The sequence below is a fragment of the Patella vulgata genome, chromosome 1 (genome assembly GCF_932274485.2).
Source record: "Patella vulgata chromosome 1, xgPatVulg1.2, whole genome shotgun sequence".
Lineage (NCBI taxonomy): Eukaryota > Metazoa > Mollusca > Gastropoda > Patellidae > Patella > Patella vulgata.
In genome coordinates this window covers 80,539,484-80,558,797 of record NC_065879.2, presented here as the reverse complement: position 1 = coordinate 80,558,797, position 19,314 = coordinate 80,539,484, and the positions used below count along the sequence as shown (strand labels likewise).

The 19,314-nt window shown below is 37.0% G+C and overlaps 1 protein-coding gene across 1 annotated transcript; it reads left to right on the top strand.

Annotated features, from left to right (window-relative positions):
• The first annotated feature begins 2,690 nt into the window (after positions 1 to 2,690).
• Positions 2,691 to 18,303, top strand: LOC126824931 (uncharacterized). The gene is made up of 8 exons (XM_050554388.2): positions 2,691 to 2,775; positions 4,208 to 4,272; positions 12,615 to 12,757; positions 13,097 to 13,322; positions 14,183 to 14,319; positions 15,476 to 15,686; positions 15,819 to 15,951; positions 16,416 to 18,303. Coding segments are annotated over exons 1-8 (924 nt in total). The 5' UTR covers positions 2,691 to 2,767; the 3' UTR covers positions 16,417 to 18,303.
• The last annotated feature ends 1,011 nt before the right edge of the window (positions 18,304 to 19,314 follow it).

Here is a 19,314-nt window from a genome sequence, read left to right as displayed (position 1 = left end):
AACGTTTTTGATACGATTAGGTTATAATGTCTAACATCGGTTATCTTCTTTATGATAAAAGTATTTTACAATTGCATTGACCAAACGGCACCAGGAACTCCACGAATGACCCCGTGCAATTTTCGCGGCGAAGTTTAACCTCATTTACTACACCCGTTGTACATGAAACGGTACATGATAATAAGATACCAAGCGTTGATTGGCAGAGAAATGGGTGCGATCTATTGTATATGTTATGCATAGTCATCGGAAAATTCCATATTCACTGTAGTTGTTCTTTATGTATAGAAATGGTTGTTATTATTATTATTATTCACTCTAAAATATATTCCAATCACAAATGTCTAATCTATACCAATGAAAGACGGTAATTCGGTGATTATGATTAGGCCAGTCACGTGGTAATTGGACCGTCAATAGACGCTTGTCAACTTGCCGTGTGTATTGATAGTGCTATATTGTACAGACAGTGAGATATTGTATAGATAATGTATATCCTATGTGTAGTGCATGTGACGTCACCAGCCAATCAACCGGATTAAGGTAGTAACTGAAAAATCGAAAAGCGTTTTGGCGTGTCGGATACTTAAACGTTAACAGCGGACTTAATTTTAATTAGACTCGTGTGAACTTGCCGTAAAGTTGATATAGTAACCATGGGCTATACATACATGCAATTTAGATTTTTGATCTTACGTGGTCTTTAATCGAAACTACGTGGCTGATGATGTAAATTAATCGACAAGCGGGTGTGTGTCATTGAGTAATACTATTGCTAATCAACTGTTACGGATCAATGGTAAAGTCGTCGACAACTCATTATTTACTCCGAATAATTAAACCAAGTGGTGATTGTTTGGTATCTCATATCATCTTTAAAAAAATAATCTATAGGCCTTAAATGGAAATAAACAAAATGGCCAATAATGTTCTTTTCGAAGAGAATTTTATTTATAGCTAAATTACGTTTACCGTCGCTTCTTCATACGGCATGAAAAGTATGGAATGCATTTGGGATATTATTGTTTAAAATTCTCTTATCACAATGGGTCGAAAAAATGAGAACGACCAACGAGCCGAAATGCGACGATTCTCGAGTCTGCCATTGAGTATCCTCTGAATAATGTTGATATTTACATCAAAGCCAAAATGCACGAAAGTGAACGTAAGCATTGACTATGAAATTGACATTTCTATAGGGACTCATATTTTGATAACGTCACGGTACCTGAAAATAATAATAGACCTATCGTACACGCAAAATCTTATTTTAATTCACGTGTTAACTGAACACGCGTACAGCTGTTGCGGCTTCTTTGATGATTATCCAATCAACAATCTTAATCTCCCGACCACTAGCTGGCACTAAGGTGCTAATTAATTGATGAGATTAAGATTACGTTAATCTCACTAAAGTTATATTATACACAACAGACTTCTAATGTATAGATTGTTCTTCAGTATAACACTATCATGTGAATATTATGCCGTATGTGTTGTGGATGTTTCGTTGCGAAAGGAGTGCATTTATTACGATTTTTGTCGTCAGCACCCTTGAAATCCTAAATAAACCAGCGGCTGCCAGGCGTGACCTTATAAAGACAGTGTAATGTGTGCTGAACATTATTCATATTATATTCAAGTGTAATCATGTTATCATAAAATTCATCAATTTAACGATTAGAGTGGGTTCATCTCGTCAATCATAAGACTGAATATTTAGTCACTTCCAGTTTACTTCTGCAAATGCAGGTGAACTGTAGTTCATATATCAGATATATGTGCTAATTACTGACCACACTAATTAATCCCTTGTTAATCTCTCTATTGTTCCCTCATTAACGCTTTTTAATCCCTCTATTGTTCCTCGCCTGAGTGAAACTTGTTTTTATTAGAAAAGCGGGCATAGTGGCATGCAACCGTTTAAAAGTAGTCACTCAAGAACTGTTCACTAGTGTTCAGCGTTAATGAGCTCTTAATCAAATTTATTAACCAACTAATTAATGACATTTAAAGGAGCCAAATCGCTAACATTTGGGACCTAGAAATTGACAGAAGTGGGTCGCAACTCAGATAATACTGTAATATGAATGTATATAAACTGATATACATTCAATGGTTTCCGTTTTTACTCTAATTTCAAATCAGTTATGTTCCGCGAAATAAGCCAGCAGTCTCAATCGAATGCAAATTTCTAGGGCCTGGTTATTCCAGTCTACATACACCGTTTGGTTTGGTGCAATATTTCTAGCCTCGTTCCCCGAGTCTCTTGCTAGAACTGGGGCTGAAACATATTATGGTACACGATTCGCGTACCAATGGTAAAATGTTTATTTTGTCTTAAATATTGGATATCAGAAGCCCACCTTTTTCCGGTAAGATCACTGCATCAATGTTGATTTAAATTGACAAATAATTTGTGTTTTCATGTTGAAGATTTTGGATGATATTGAGTTAGAGACTTGAATGGCCATACGTGGTTTATTCCGCGAAAGGGCGGGGACTCGCCCTTAACTGATAACGATAGGATGCTTTTATTTTGCTTTTCACTTTTACTTTTGTTTTATATTTCAGATTACTTTTAAAAATTATGATTTTAGTTTTCATTTGTGTTTTGATTTTAAATAACATTTTAGTTTCACTTTTGATTTAACTTTTACTTTCGATTTAACTTTTTATTTCAGATTAAAATAAAGTGTTATCAAGAAATCTATGCATAGGACCGATAACTGTTGGAGTGTGTGCAGTGATTGTAATATATTATGATATGTATCGGTAAGTTGGTTTATACTGCTTATGGTCTCCCGGTTGATAGAAATGTTTATATAAACTTTGTACTCTTTTATCTCATATCGAATGATTAAAGTACGAGATAGTTAATAAAAGGATAGATCTTAAAGTACGAAATGGAACTGGATCGAGATACTAATTTGAAATTGATTCGAGCACGAATTGGAAGCCAATTATTCTTACTTCTTGTCATGAGATTTAAACATTATCTCATCGTAGCTTAAAAGTTTTGCTGCTGGTCATTATATCCACCCAATATTCAAGTTTTTCGAATAGTTTGGAATAAATTATACCGGTAAAGCAGATTTTACTGCGAGTGGATATTACAGACGTAAAAAGTCGGAAATCCCCCTCGCCATCATTTACTTAATTGCATATTTATGAAAACAGTCTGACCAGGACACAAAGCGCAATGTAGCATCTATCGTTCTGTTCCCCGAAGGAGACTGTAACAAAACTTATGTACATTGATTTGATTCATTCACTTGATTTTGTATTAGTTGGTTTATTTCTTGTAATGTATTTGTATACCTTAAAATACTATATAGCAGGTTGTAACATTATCAACATTTGATAATACTTTATAAATTAAATCAGTGTGTAACTTTATCAACCATAACAGTTTGTTTTAAAAATTATGTAAGCGTTATAATAATATATAATAATTTAAAGCAGGGTATAATTTAATCACTATAATATACTTTACAATCAGTCAATATTATGATCATAACAAAGCATTATTATATAGTATTTAGATTGCGTCCCCCCTCCCCTTCTCTCCTGCAGCCTGTAGAGTGTTAATGAAAATCAATAGCTAGCACCCTGTCTTCAAAATGAATAATTATGCCAAATTATTGACAAAAAGGTGCGCGTGACAATGCCGGGTCTGTCATGCATTTACACCAATAGGTGGCATCCCGACTGTGAAAATAATGCACATTTTAAACAAAATTCATTAAGAATGGCGGTCAGTGTTTAGTGTTTACAAACAAAATATTAACAAAAAAGTGGGCGTTGTCTCTGGTAGTCCAAAATGTTTCAATGAAAATATATAGGCACCATCCCGTTACAGAGCATGTCGAATTTTCACAAGATCAGCTGATAATTGCAATCTGTAGAAAATCTATAGCCAAAATATAAACAATAAATTTGGCATGTCTCTTCCCTTGAAGGTACTGCATGCACCACAACCAACTGATGCCGTCCTTAAGATATAAAAAATATGTATGCCGATTTCGAAGATAATCCATTATTAGATACACAAAAATTTGGGGTGGCGCCATAAACTGTGAAATTGAAAATTGACACAATTTTAGTTAGAACGTGGCGAATTTTCATTAAATTGAACGTTTTATTGCTGTAAACCTATGTCTAAATGTATGTAACGCAAGGACTTAAAATATTAATTTTATTTAAGCAATTCCATAAAGAAGCGAACATTATTGATAGTGGTGTTGATTTTAGTGAATCCTGTGCAATCAGGTATGTTATCAGATATTTATATTCTATTACTAGACGTACAGTGTAGCACTAACTGCTGGAAAACCTACATTCATTTCCCATGGGACATAAACGTTAACTTATGGGATGTTTGTGGTCCCATGAGATAAAAAGAGGCCACACTAGAAAGTATAGGGAAACTATGGTGACCAATGGGTTAATTATCAAGATCCATGAGATATCCATGACGCGACACGTGACAACAATGGGATCCATGGTTCATATATACATGACCCCAAAGGGAAAACATAATTGCACGTAAAACAACATGTTCCTGAAGGCAGGACCGCGAGTTCAACATCTAGAATAAATGAATGAAATGTGGTTTTATGGCACGTCAGCACCAACCGGGCTATATTGCGCTAAACTGAAATGAAATGAAGTTTTATGGCAGGTCAGCTGCAACCGGGCTATATTGCGCTAAACGTAATATCGTGAATGAAACGAGACAAATTTAAACAGACATTTATATATTTAACTAAAAACAAATATCACAGAAAATTTAATTAAATACAGATGTTAAATCATTTACATATATAAATGCATGTATTTAAAACGAAATGAAATATAACGTCCTACTATTCTGCTCTGAACTGGACTAATGAAGACGGGCTGTTACGTGCACGCAAATGTGTACACGGGACCTCGGTTTTCGTCGCTAGGAGGTAAATTTTCCCCGGACTGTTACGTGCAGGCAAATGTGTACACGGGACCTCGGTTTTTCGTCGCATCCGAACGACCAGACAGCTGTTCTTGTCGGGCCCTCCATCCTGCATCAGTGACAAGGGAGAGCCACGCCGGAAAATCTGGATAACTTTCTCGGCCAATGCAGGGATCGAACACCCGACAACCAGGCTGGTGAGCCAGCGTCTTACCTACTCAGCCACCGTGACCCGAACATACAGCTTGCGTACTGACTGGCAACGGTAATATGTAGATCTAATATACTTGAGATGATTGCACTCAATCAAGATAATGTTTTACTGTCAAAGGAACATGACAGTGAACACATTCTGGTTGAGGGTCTCGCTTTAAGATGAAAATGTGAGTTAAAAATGTATGAATTATACATGAGCAACACAAGATAACTTCATCTCTCCTGCTCGTACGATAGTAGCTTGGCCAGTCTCCCAAGAGAGGCTTAATGTGATGAAGTTTGCTTGTGTCTGCAAGATCCCAAGACCGCTGCCAGCGGTCATATATTAAAAAAGTTAATGGACGACTTAAAATCCGTTAAAGGCAAAAGAAATTGTGTTATGGGAAGATCTTGGCGGCTAAGTCTGCTTGACCATTCTCTTTAATATCAACATGACTGGGGAGCCAGCAAAAGACGGTGACCTTGCCGTTAAACTCGTGTGATAGTAGCAGACGATAAATGTCTGCTACTAATTGGTGCACAATATTGCATCAAACATATGGTGATTTTTTCTAGACAAGCTAAATCATATCATAATCATAAAATTTATAATAAAAACCTGTCTGTTTTAAAAAGGTTAGCAATTCGCAATATAGCCCAGGTTGAGCATATAAGTTTTGTAGTGACTGGCAACGGTAATATCTTGACCTTTGACCGTAAACGTGTTTAACTGTCAAAGGAACTATGCCAGTATTCACATTCTGGTTGAGGCTCTTGCTTCAAGATGAAAATGTGTGTTAAAAAAGTATGACCTATGGGAGAGCGACACAAAACAACTTCATCTCTCCTGTAGTTCAAAAGAAGAGAGGCTTAATGTGATGAAGTTTTTTTTGTGTCTGTAAGATCCCAAGACCGTTTCCAGCAGCCATAAATAAATTGATTTATAATGGATTTAAAATCCTTAAAAGGTATATAAAATTCAGATATTGGAAATTCTAAATGAAATGTGGTTTTATGGCACGGCACGTCAGCTCCAACCGGGCTATATTGCGCCAAACATATGGTGAATCTTTCGAGGCTATATTATATTACAGAAAAGAATATATGCATAAATAAAAACAGTATCACAGTAATTTAAATTAAAAATAAAATAAATCTTTTATGCATGTAAATATTAAAATACAAAAATAAATGATATATATACAATTAAAATTTATGATAATATCCTGTTTCTTTTAAAAAGTCTAACCCTTTATTATACAACCCAGTTGAGCAAACATGTGATCTAGTGAGATGATTGCACTCAATCATAATGTGCTTAACTGTCAAAGGAACATGACAGTGTTCACATTCTGGTTGAGGATCCCGCTTCAATATAAAAATGTGAGTTAAAAAAAAGTATGACTAATGCGAGAGCGACACAAAACAACTTCATCCCTCCCGTTGGTTATATGAGCTTGGTCAGTGAGAGAGGTTTGATGTGATGAAGTTTATTTGTGTCTGCAAGAGCCAGCGGTCATATATGAGATGGTTGAAACAAGCCTTAAAATCTGTAAAGGGTAAAAGGAATTGTGATATGGGAAGATCTAAAGCAGATTTGGCAGCTAAGTCTGACTGATCATTCCCTTTAATATCAACATGAATTGGGAGCCAGCAAAGGACTATGTCTTTGAAGCTAAACTCGTGTGATAGTAGCAGACGATAAATGTCTGCTACTAATGGGTGTACAAGCTGTTATTGTTTATTGCTTGCAAAGAGGACAAAGAATATGACGTGTTTTAAATTAGAAGATGATTGAATGAACTCCAAACCCTGAAAAATGGCCTGGAGCTCAGCAGTAAATATGGAAGCTGCAGGTGGAAATTTACAGCAATGATTCTAGATGGTGTGAAGATAGCCGAAGCTACCCGATCACAATCTTTGGAACCACCTGTGTAAATTGGAGAATAATCACCATATTTAGACCTTAACTCTCGGAAGAGAGACTGAAACACCATGGAACAAGTATCATTTTTTATGTTTATTGTAAGATCTAAACCGATCTTTGGTGGAGACATCATCTGGGTGGATTACTAAACAAAAGGGTATTCGCAATCCTGTCATGACTGATGCCAGCCTCTGACAAAAGGGGCTGAATGCCAATACCGAATTAAGAAATAACGTTAGTTTTCAGAAAATATAGATGTTCATGATATGGTCTAAATATGGTCTTATATGAAATATGATGAGACAGAGATGCAATTTTTGTAGCATACTGCAGTGCCAGTTTATCACGCCTGTCGTGTAATGAGGGCTCGTGAGCCTCGACGTTTAAACTCTGCGCTCGAGATGTACGGAATGTTCCTAGACTGATTCTAAATCCTTGGTTGTGTATGGTGTCAAGCTCTCTTTGAGATAAAGACTCGCGGGCCGACCCATACACAATACACCCATAATCGAGTTTTGATCTTATTAATGCTCGATACAATCTAAGCAAGACCTTACGGTCTGCTCCCGATTCAGTATTTGATATGACTCAATATGTTCAGGGTTTTCAGACATTTCTTCTGGAGTGTTTTTATATTTGAGCGATAAAAATAATTTCTTATCAAATATCAAACCCAAGAATTATGTTTCCTTTACACCTGGAATGGAACTGCCACCCAGTGTAAGCATCGGATCAGGATGTAAACCTCTTCTTTGACAAAAGTGCATACAAACAGTCTTGTCAGTTGTCCTTCATTGAATAGAAGTTTTTAATGAAGATCGGTAAGCGACCCACAGAAAGGCGAGTCATCATTTGATAAACACGAATTATTAATGTTTATGAAGTCCGCTATTTGTTTACCTGTTATTATCATCTGTAGTACCCCAAATTGAATGATGACCATTGAAATCGCCCGTAATTATAAACGTGAGTGGAAGTTGTGCAACAAGGTCATCGTGATCTTTGGGACTCAGATGCAAACTTGGTGGAAGATATACAGAACAGAGTGTGATAGGAATATGTATAGTCACCCTCACTGCAACTGCCTGTAAAGGCGAATTGAGGGTGACCTTACTCTGCGGAACATTTCCATTCAAGAAAATGGAAACACCACCGTGTACACTACCCTCATTATTAGCAAAATGGTGACAGGATGATAGGCAACAAAATGTCTAAATGATAAAACATCTGAATTCTTTAAAAATGTTTCTTGCAAACAAATAGCTAAACAAATAGTTAAATTTTTGAATTAAGATTTGAACTTCATTAAAATTTGGTTTAACACCACGACAATTCCATGGAATTAGCCATTTTCAGGGACGATTAACTGGACGTCTATGATGTTGTTTGGGGTCATGTGTTCTGTTAAAGGTCCCGACAGGATCCTCGTCACCCTTCAAACTTCGGAAGGTATTTAGTTTTAAACTTTTAGGAACGCCCTTACCAGCACGTTCCTTGTTAGCGATTTTAGGTGGATTTCCACCAATTGGTTGAGGAGTGGGTTAACAGTTTGGTGCTGAGAGAAACATTTACAGGTTTTGGAGGAATGGGAGGTTTCTTCAGTTGTGACGAGGATTCCGTCTCAGCTGGAAATTCAGCAGGTGTTTGACAAGCAATGGAAGTGGTCTTCGGCTTGATTGTCCAAAGCGTTGACACTGATAACAACGAAATGGATGCAAGGGGTAACTGGAATGGCAAAAAAACCAGCTTTGATCATCCTAGGTAGATCTGGTTTATCAAAGGTCAGGATGTAGGTGTTTGTTTGGATAATATTACCATTACGTCTGATGAAAATACCTTTAACGTATGTAACACATTGTGAGGCGAGATTTTCAAGCATCTCCTCCTCACTGCTGCCTTATAAACCCTGAGACCGAATAACACCTCTTGAAGAATTAAGAGAGTTATGCGGTGCAACCTTCATCGGAATGTTGGCTAAAGTCGTTGATTTTAATAATGAGATGCATGTGACTCTTTAGCACATTCCACTAACAAAGTGCCATTTCTCATTTTCTTGACGCTTTTGGGCTCACCGGCCAAGCCCGCAAGACCTGTAGCTAAATTACTATCATTCGAACTCTGTATGACCAGAAATCTTGGCCAGGTTCGGGATATTTTATTTGGTATATTATAAGGTTCCATATCTGCGGTCGACATACGTTTTAAATGAGTCTTCTTTGACCGGGAAGCAATGAGTGTAATTCTAAAAGATTCATACCTGCCTGCTCTCCAACCACCAAAGGGTTACAATATCTATGCAGACTACTGCGCGGATATCCAGTGCATACGCCCTAAGAGGACCGACAGGCATATACCTAGACAAAATAAAGATTAAATATTTCTACTTTATCCAGTTGACCCAAGTCGCTGCTTTAGAGTAGGCACTCGGGACGCCAACAAATACATTACAGAATTATGGGAAAGATGCGCCTACTCATCAGCTAAACACGACCAAAGTCGATTGCTCAGAGTGGGCCACTCTGACCCCCCTTCTAGGTGAATTGTGGACCGAGGCAATGTGTTGCAGAGAAAGGGCTCGCTAGCCAAATCCCCACTCAATTACCAGGATTTCACTCTCCACCTAGACGTGTCGCAACGCACGGCACACACACTGCCCCATAACAGGGATCCTTTTGACCGTCTTTTACGACACGCAGGACATACGAAGGGTATAATCTAATCACCCCCTACACCCCTGGGGGTGGAAGATCTAAAGCAGACGTGGTAGCCGAGTCGGCTTGACCATTCCCTTTGATATTCATATGACTGGGGAGCCAGCAAAGGACAATGTCCTTGCTGATGCACTCGAATGATAATAGCAGACGATATATAAATTCTACTAATGGGTGATCAAACTGTTTGTTATCAGTTGCTTGAAGAGAGGACAAAGAATCAGTAAAGATGACATGCTTCAATTTTGATGATGATTGAATGAACTCCAAGGCCTGTAGAAAGCCTGGAGCTCAGCTGTACAAATAAAAGCAGCAGATGGTAGGCGAACAGAAATGGTCTCGGATGATGTCACGGAAGCCGAAACCACCCGAGCACCATCTTTCGAACCATCTGTATAACTAGGAGTATAACCACCCTACTAAGACCGTTGAGCTAGTATCTGCCAGGACGATTGAAAGTGGGGATGTATGTACTAATGAAGACGGGCATACGCCATACAGTGTGCCATGAGGGAAATTTTGCCCGAACGGCACTATGGCTTACTCTTATATCGAATTCCAACTGCACGCCAATATGAACACGGGACCTCTGTTTTTCGTCCCATCTGAACGACTAGACAACTATCCTTGTCAGGCCCTCCGTCCTGCATCACTGACAAGGGGACTCATCCCAAGTCAAAAGACAACTCATCCCAGGTTAGAAGACAACTCATCTCAAGTTAGAAGACAACTCATCCTAACTTTAAAAAACCCCACTTATTCCAAGTTACAAATAAATACCACAACAAATATTGTATTTGACTTATTTTTTTATTTATTAAATTAATCAGTAATATAAGAAGTTTGAAATTCTTGAACTGTGTAGATCTTGTCTGCTTTTGCTTGCGCAATTTTCCCTCAGATACCATTTTAATCTGGATTGGTAGCTGTGCTGCTTCCTTACATAATAATGTCGATAGAATTGTAGGTTCTCTTTTCTTGCGTTTTGATTAATTCTATTGTGCCAGCCCTCGACATCATTATTTGTTCTTATTGTTCTTCCAAACACACTCCACATCGGGATGATCCATATGCTGCTTGTCATCCAGTTTTCCAAAATGTAGTTCATTACAGCTTTTATGGGGTCTGTGGCGGCTTTCACCTCTAATTTATGGAAAGTTGGTAATATATGTTCTGCCGGTAAAAAGGGCCGAGATAGTACTTTTCTTTAAAAAAAACTTATGCACAGTGTCCTTCTGACTGTAGGTAGTCCACAAAAAAATAAAACATAAAATAATAATAATACCAAATAATTGTGAATTATATCAAATACTTTTGAATTAACATACCTGAAGACCGTTTTGTGAATCTTTCTCCAAACTTCCTGACCCCAATGGAAAGCACAGCCATGAATGAGCGGATCGTCAAAAACAGATCTTAACGCTAGCAAGATTCCTGCCTCGAAATCTACAACAAAGGCCTGTACTGAAGGGGCCGATGGTTGCATATCCAAGACAGGATAGCCTGCGAAGATTAAATAAAATAATGTTAAAAAATAATTTCACTGCTATGTCTTTGTTTTACTGCTGGCCTTAATAATATTATTTAAAATATTTACATACCTTCTTGTAGACTTTCCTGACATCAGTATAAATGCCAAGGGAACCTGCTTGATTTTGTCACCAGATTTTTAAGAAACTGTGTATTGATAATAGTTGGTAGAATGGTGTGTTCACTATCCTGAAAGTTTCAACTATGTACCATGTCTTTGCTTGCCCAAGTAATTCAATTTGCTTTTCTGTAGCGAAAACTAGGTGTCAGCCGTATTTTCTGTGTAGATCTTTCTGGAAAAACACCTCCGGAATAGATGTTGTTAAAAACTCTTCATTGAGCTAGAAAATAATGTTTACATTATTCAATTATTATGAAAACTGATATTATTATCATGCTATTATTACTTAGTATTACTTATAATACTGATGATATTAGTATAAATTATACCTCAAAATCAGAAGTTATGACACAAACACACTCAAATCAAACATGGCGACTTGTACGATAACTTTGACATTGAACAAACATTGACATTGAGCTAGAAAGTAATGTTTACATTATTCAATTATTATGAAAACTGATATTATTATCATGCTATTATTACTTAGTATTACTTATAATACTGTGACACAAACACACTCAAATCAAACATGGCGACTTCTACGATAACTCTGACATTGAACGAACCTTGAACTTTGCAACTCTATTTGTATCACAGGTAAACATTTTAGCTGGAAATATATTGAATTCCAACGTACCCAATCAAAATTAGTATCGAAAATGCGGGGTATTACGTAAAGGGCTTGATAAGATGTACGGAGTTAAAGCAGGATCAAGTCTTCCATTGAAATTGTTACACAAACTGACCCATGTTCTATTATGTTGTTTCCGAAGTGGTTTCCCCTTGTCAGTGGTGCAGAACGGAGGGCCTGACAAGGACAGTTGTCTAGTCCTTCGGATGAGACGAAAAACCGAGGTCCCGTGTATACATTGGAATGCACGTAAAAGATCCCTTGGCAGTTGGAATTCGATATAAGAGTAGGCGGTAGTGCCGCTGCCCGGGCAAAATTTCCCTCATAGCACACTGTATGGCGTATGCCCGTCTTCATTAGCCCAGTTTAGGAGCAGAACAGTAGGACGTTAAACCCCATTTCATTTTCTATTATGTTGGGGGAGCCACGGTGGTTAAGTGGGGAAGACGCTGGCTTGCTAGCCTGGTTGTCGTGTGTTCGATCCCTGCATTGGCCGAGAAAGTTAATAGGGAGTTTCCGACGTGGTTTCCCCTTATATATTTTAGATTCGTTGTTCGAATGGAAAAATACAACCAATCCAGTGATCAGTACTATGCGTCAAAGAATTGCCCTGGAGTGGACATATGAATCTAAAGAACCTGTCTCCAGCATGGTTTTTACACGCTTTAGGAACAGTTCGGATACTAAAGTAAGGCCAACTATCATTATTTTGTACCGATTATAACAAAAGTTGAAGATGTGATTAAATATAGTTTGTCCTATTGAAATTGATTGAAACCATTTTACCGAAATCATAGTATCTTACACGTCTCAAATAAAGATGAAATGTATGTTCGATCTAACGGCATTAAATCGATCTATTGATATTTATTGGGTTGTCAGTGGAATTGATCATCATCGTACACGTTCCTGGTACAAGAATGCCGTCCATAACATCTGTATTTTATTTTGTGGGATATGTCTAGATATCGGTAAATGTTTGTGTGTGTAAATGAAGGCATTGGTAGATATGTGTAAATGATTGCAGATTCCGGTAGGAAAATGGACAAAGGAAGGGGGATTCAAGCCCGACCCATTCATATCAACAATATTAATCCTTACTACAGACCACTTAAACGAAACCAATGAGAAAAAAGTGTCTTTGACACTGGACAATCCTATCCATATAGACTACGACCTCAAGTACAACTGTCAAGTGAACTGTGGCGATCCAGTACACAGGAATAATTTCTCAATTGAATTGAAAGCGCTGAGTAAGTGACAGTAATCAAATATAGGCCTGCAGCCAAAATTTCTAGCGTGAAGTTCCGCTACAAGGTCCTCCCTAATAAACAAACTATACATTTTTGGAAAGCTTATAGCACCAGGAACACAAATCCAGAGAGTTCCAAGCAAAATCTTTGCAATAACCCGATTTACGGTCAGATGAAAATTGCTGGATTTGTGTTCCTGTTGTTATCAGCTTTCCGAACATGTATAGTAGCGGAACTTCATTTCATTTTGCAAGCTAGAAATTTTGGCTGCAGACCTAATAACTTTGAGGTATAGTATTCAAGATTCAAAATGCGATCACGTAAAAAAAAAAGAGAAATGGTATTTAACGTCCACTCGACACGAACTAGGGACTAACATATGGTTCACTTTTATTTCAATAATTCGTCTGCGCGTAGGGCGGAGTGGGAGACCCGGAGAAAACCCACGATGTTGGACAGGCGACCCTACTCCTTGTCACGTACAACCCGGGAATTGAAACCACGCCAGATGGCTCAATGACATATCTTTTTGATGCAGCGCGCACTCGCTATACCACTCGAACCCACCCCACCACGTAAAAAGCATAGTAAGAAATCGTGAGTAGTTGACAATTAAAACTTAATAGAAATTCGGACGATGAACGTTTTACGGGTTAAATGCATGAAGTTATAGGTTTCAACCAAGAAAATATTCAAATCTTCAAGAATGCTTAGTGGCTGACCTGGAAATGGCTTTTATCGAGTTTTAAACCGCAACAGGAAACCCCACTTCCTTCTTGGGTTATAAAATGATTACCAGATTAAATGGCAAGATATTGACTGATATTTACTTGAGTGGTTAACATTAATTTTTTTTCTAGGACCGTACTGGGCATATTTTGAAGATGTAAAACATACAACCTTGGAAAAAGATGTTACATTTCTGTGGGAATACAAATATCCTTATGAAGCAATTGCTGTGTTTATAAGACGGGAGAATAACAGTTACAGTGAACTGGTGAACCTCAATATTCATTGAATTTAACTTTCCAGATACTTTCTAATGTATGTAAGGTGTTGAAGAGGGGGTGGGTGGGGTTTACAATGGGTGCAATTAGAGGCTGTAGGCAATCTACTGATCTTACCGCTGCCTTTTTTTTCTCATGTGTAATCAAAGAAATCATATAAAGCAGTGAGATTTATATGGGAGTTAACATTGGTATCAAACATAGAAAGGTGTTCAATTCTGAAAGGGTACATGCGTTTGGCAAGAAGGGAAGAGAACATGTTTTTAAAAGTTTGTCCAGTAGTCTATTCAGTCCACCGGACATGCCTCGGAAAGGATTCTTTCCATTAACTGCAGCACAATGAGTACATGTATGTTATTTAAGCAATATTTATAGCACTGATTAACCGCGTTTACATCTGTACACTAAGTCATGTTAATTTTTAGTACAAGCCCCTTGTTACACAATTTGCAGATCGTGCCATCTTGACACATGAAAGCGGAATTGATTAAAATATCCTTATCGGCTATTTACTCCCACGGTGGTCCAGATGGCACTAATTAGTCATTACCATAATATAAACTTATAGCTGACCCAAGTTATGTAGTGTACTTTGTCTTGTAAATCAATCTGTACTGAAAATCTGGTAAATGATGCAATATAGCCAGCTGCACGATCTCTTCGATCATCCTTTATCTAGAAAGGGGTTATAAGCAGAAATCAAAAGGATGTTATTCATTGAAGGCTGTGGGAAACTTGGGTTAAGGCTAGAATTAGGGCCATGTTGGTTGGAAAGGTGACCGCGCCGGTCTCGAATCCAGACCAGAGAGCCGAGCTGGAAACGGGCATGTTTGAAGAAATATAAAAGTATTATATGGAGTTACAAAAAGAGTTGGGTCTTAAAGAACGAATACTGCAACACTCTGATGATCAATGGTTATTTGATGCACATATTGCCAGTCTGTCTTGCAAGACTTGTGTTAACGCTTTTAAAAAACCCCAATGATCAAAAGCCTATTTACTTGTTTACTACTATGTAATTCTTGACCCCTTACGTACCAGTAAATAATATTAATAAACAAGCAAATTGTGTCTACATGTGGCCGGTAACGTCATTCTTAAAAGTCATATTTTGAAAAGTCATCAGAATTTTATATGCCTTTGTAGGTGGGGAATTGGTACCAGGGTAGATTTACTGATCTTGGTCGTAAGTTTATCAATAGAGTGAACGTTACAAAAACAGCAAATGAAGATCAAACTGGTGAACAGATCAGTCTGAGATTGAAAAACGTATCAGTGGAAGATTTTGGCTGGGAGTATGTTTGTCAATTAACACTGGGTGACGGAGAACAACTATTAACAAGAACAGTATTGAAAGGTAAACTACACATAATTATAGAGAATATATTTTATATATATTGATGGGAATTGTTGTAATTAATATTCGTAGACGTGTAACAAGTATTTGTAGCTATCTGTTATTGATTTTGCGGATTTTACCATTTTGTAGAAGTAAAAGCAAATACTGTCACATCTAGAACAGATTCACGGACATCAACAGCTACCAGATCACCTGTTGATTACAGCATCAAAATACTACTTTCTATTGTCACCTCTATTATCTGCCACATATCACAGGACTAGTAAGTACATTATACTACTTGTTATTATCTCTCACGTCTCAGAGGACTAGCAGGTAAGAATCATAAAATCTAAATAGACTAGCCAGCCCCCACCCCCTAAATATTATGTTTCCCTGAAACGTATAAATTTGCACTTTAAGTTGGCCGTGTTGATGTAGCTAAACCTCTCGACATTGTAAATTTAATGCAATACTGTTCATTATTTAATGAATGCTTCTTGATAGTAATCACAATTTCTATTAATTGCATTACTTTACCAATGTGGGTAGACCTACGCTTGACATCACTACGGGGTCGTAAGTGTAAAATGTTGAGGTAGTAACATCACCCGGGCCCCCGTACAACCAAAAATGTCATCAGCTAATTTAGCTATGTGAACCCCTCAAACTATAAATAAAAACCATACTGCTTGTTATTACATTTATATTATGTATTGAAGTAATTAACCGTGTTATATTTTTCAGGTTTTATTCTACGCGGGTGGTGTTATAGTTATCTTAACATCACCGTTGTTGGTTCTATACCGGTGGATTTTTTAGCATTTTTATCTTTTTATGTATGCATCAAGATACATTGTGTATATTGAGTTAAAAAAGACTATACTGGGTCATTATATTTCCGTATATATTTATTTATAGATTGTTAAAATTTTTTACAAATTGATAAAGCTTTTGTATTTTTGAAAAAAAAAAGAAATAATATCCCTTTGTATAATTATCAAAGAACATAGCCTTGAACTGACGTCAATTTGCGTTCCAATGAAACCGTTAAACAGATGAGCATGAGCATGGTACACGTGTTATAAAATGGACGCGAGATAACTATTGATAAAACAATTAAATGATATAAAATGAAAAGAAATTTAAAAACGTTTAATACATTTTTATTGTCCCCCGCCTTTCGAAGAATGCAGGGGACTATTAAAATGGGTTCGTCCGTCTGTCTGTCCGTCACACCTTTTGGGACACAATAACTCTCTTTCTAATTGCGCTAGAATGTTCAAACTTGGTGTAGGTGTTTATTAGGTCAAGGCCTTGATGAAATTTGAAGATGAGAATTTTCTGCTTAGGGTAAGCAGAGATAAGAAATTCGATTGGTTGATGCTTTGGGACACGATAACTTTAGTTCTAATTAAGTGAGAGTGAGGACACTTGGTGTATCGCTTTATTACATCAGTACCTTGACTAAGCTCGATAATGAACATTTTCTGCTGAGGGTAAGCAGAGTGATAAGCAATTTGATTGGTCGAGATTTTGGAACACAATGACTCTCCTTCTAATTGAGGTAGAGTGTTCAAACTTGGTGTAGGCATTCATTAGGGAAATCCCATGATGGCGTTTGATGATAAACATTGTCTGCTTACGGTAGGCAGAGATAAGCAATCTGATTGGTTGATGCTTTAGGGGCACGATAACTTTGGTTATAATGAAGTAAGAGCGATGAAACTCTGAATATAGATTCATTATATCATTACCTTTACTAAGTTCGATGGTGCGAATTTTATGCTTAGGCTAAGGAGCGATAAGCAATTTGATCGTCAAGACTTTGGAACTCAAAAACTCTGCTTTTAATTGAGGTAGAATGTTTAAACCTGGTGTTGATCTTCATGATTTCAATGATCAACATTTCAAGCTAAAGCTAAGCAGAGCTAATCAATTTTATTGGTCGATGCTTTGGGAGAAGATAATCTTGATTCTATCTGATAGAGAGTGATGAAACTGAGTGTGTAGTTTGATTGCTCGATACTTTTGAAAAAACTAAATGTGCGATTAATATGTGTCATCTATTTATTTTGGGATTTCGGCGGGGGACATCAGCCTCACTGTTTAGATTGTCTTCGTATGTAGTAGTGTACAGGTTTATGAAAGTTTTGAAGAAATATTTAGAAATATGATAACGCCGAATAGATTGTAAATAGCTAGATTGTACACCTTTTTTTACCATTAAATTGGCAGAAATACGAAACCGAAATATTATACGCATTCCATTCTTGAATTTTTGGTGATATAGGCACCAGAAGTCGAGATTAACGTCTCTAAGTTTGTTTTTTTTCCATCAAAATGAGAATTTGTAAATATATTTTTTTCCTTTATTTCTACATATATTTTTGTATATAGACATATATAATATGTATTGTGACCGATTCATGTATGAAAATGGTTGTTATTTTATTCTTGAACTCTGTATGAGAGATTTATTGTGTTGTTATAAAAGTCCACCAGTAGATGACTAACGTTGTAGGTCCCAAGTCCTGAAAAAGATGGAGGGGGATAATTTGTTTCATTATATAAATATTATTACGTATTCTTTTAATGTAATATTTTATATGATCAATAAATATATTTTAAAACATCTTACCACTCATTAAGACTTGATGCTTCAAGCCTCCCCGTATAGACTACTCCAGTAATGTCAGACCATTTATAACAACACAGGAGTTGGTAAATAGGGAGTTGATCTGACGGAGGAAATTCATATTGGTTATTTTGAATGTGAGATATGGTGGTATAGCGTAATGGTTAGTTTGAATGTGATTATGATGGTTTACGTTATGCGAAAAGGGAAGGGAAATCCCACGAACGAATGAGAATGAGAAACACTGAGAAAGAAGGGGAATTTTCGTAAAAATTCCACGGCTTGCATGGTGTTGATTTCGCGTCGCTATCATAATTAAGATTACTATGAAGGTGGGTGTGTATGTCATTTGTAGTATTGGGAGCTAATACAATGCAATAACTGTTCTGTTTGTTTTCAATTGCTTACCATTTGACAATATTAATGGAAGTATCGGAGGCCTTACTTTCATATTATTCTGAAAGAGATCTAAAATTTTTGAAGATGGGAAATTTGATATGTTTTCATATATTTCTGAGACGTCCAAAATGTTTTATGTTATTGATAGAAGAGATTGTTTGTCCAGACAACGTCGTTTATTACAAAGTGTTAAGGCAAGGTCAAGTGCGTTTTCTTTCAATTACACTATCATCTATCCTATTATTGTCTACGCGTCAGGTCCAATGACGAATTTAGGTCGAATGGCTAAAACAATATCACGTGTTATGTACGTGACATGATTATTATTTAATAACTTGTGAACTGTTTGAAAAATAAGATAAGGTATTATCGATCCGACAGGATATTCAGATAAAACAAATAATAATAACTATCTAATACATGTAACACTAATTTTAGGGGAATTTTATTACCTATTTCCCTTTTCTCTCGCCCCGCCCCCGTCGCTGGAAACCCTCGAGGGTTGCACCCCCTTCACAGTTGAATGCTGCTCGTCCTTTGTGACTTCACCAATTGCTAGGACAAATCACTCTCCATTTCCCTATCTCTATGCTTGCGACTGAATCTCGC

What these genes read in the sequence shown, in the direction of transcription:
- LOC126824931 (XM_050554388.2), top strand. An exon ending in GGAACAGTTCGGATACTAAA is followed by an intron (nt 12,758 to 13,096) that starts GTAAGGCCAACT and finishes AAATGATTGCAG; the next exon opens with ATTCCGGTAGGAAAATGGAC. An exon ending in AATTGAATTGAAAGCGCTGA is followed by an intron (nt 13,323 to 14,182) that starts GTAAGTGACAGT and finishes TTTTTTTTCTAG; the next exon opens with GACCGTACTGGGCATATTTT.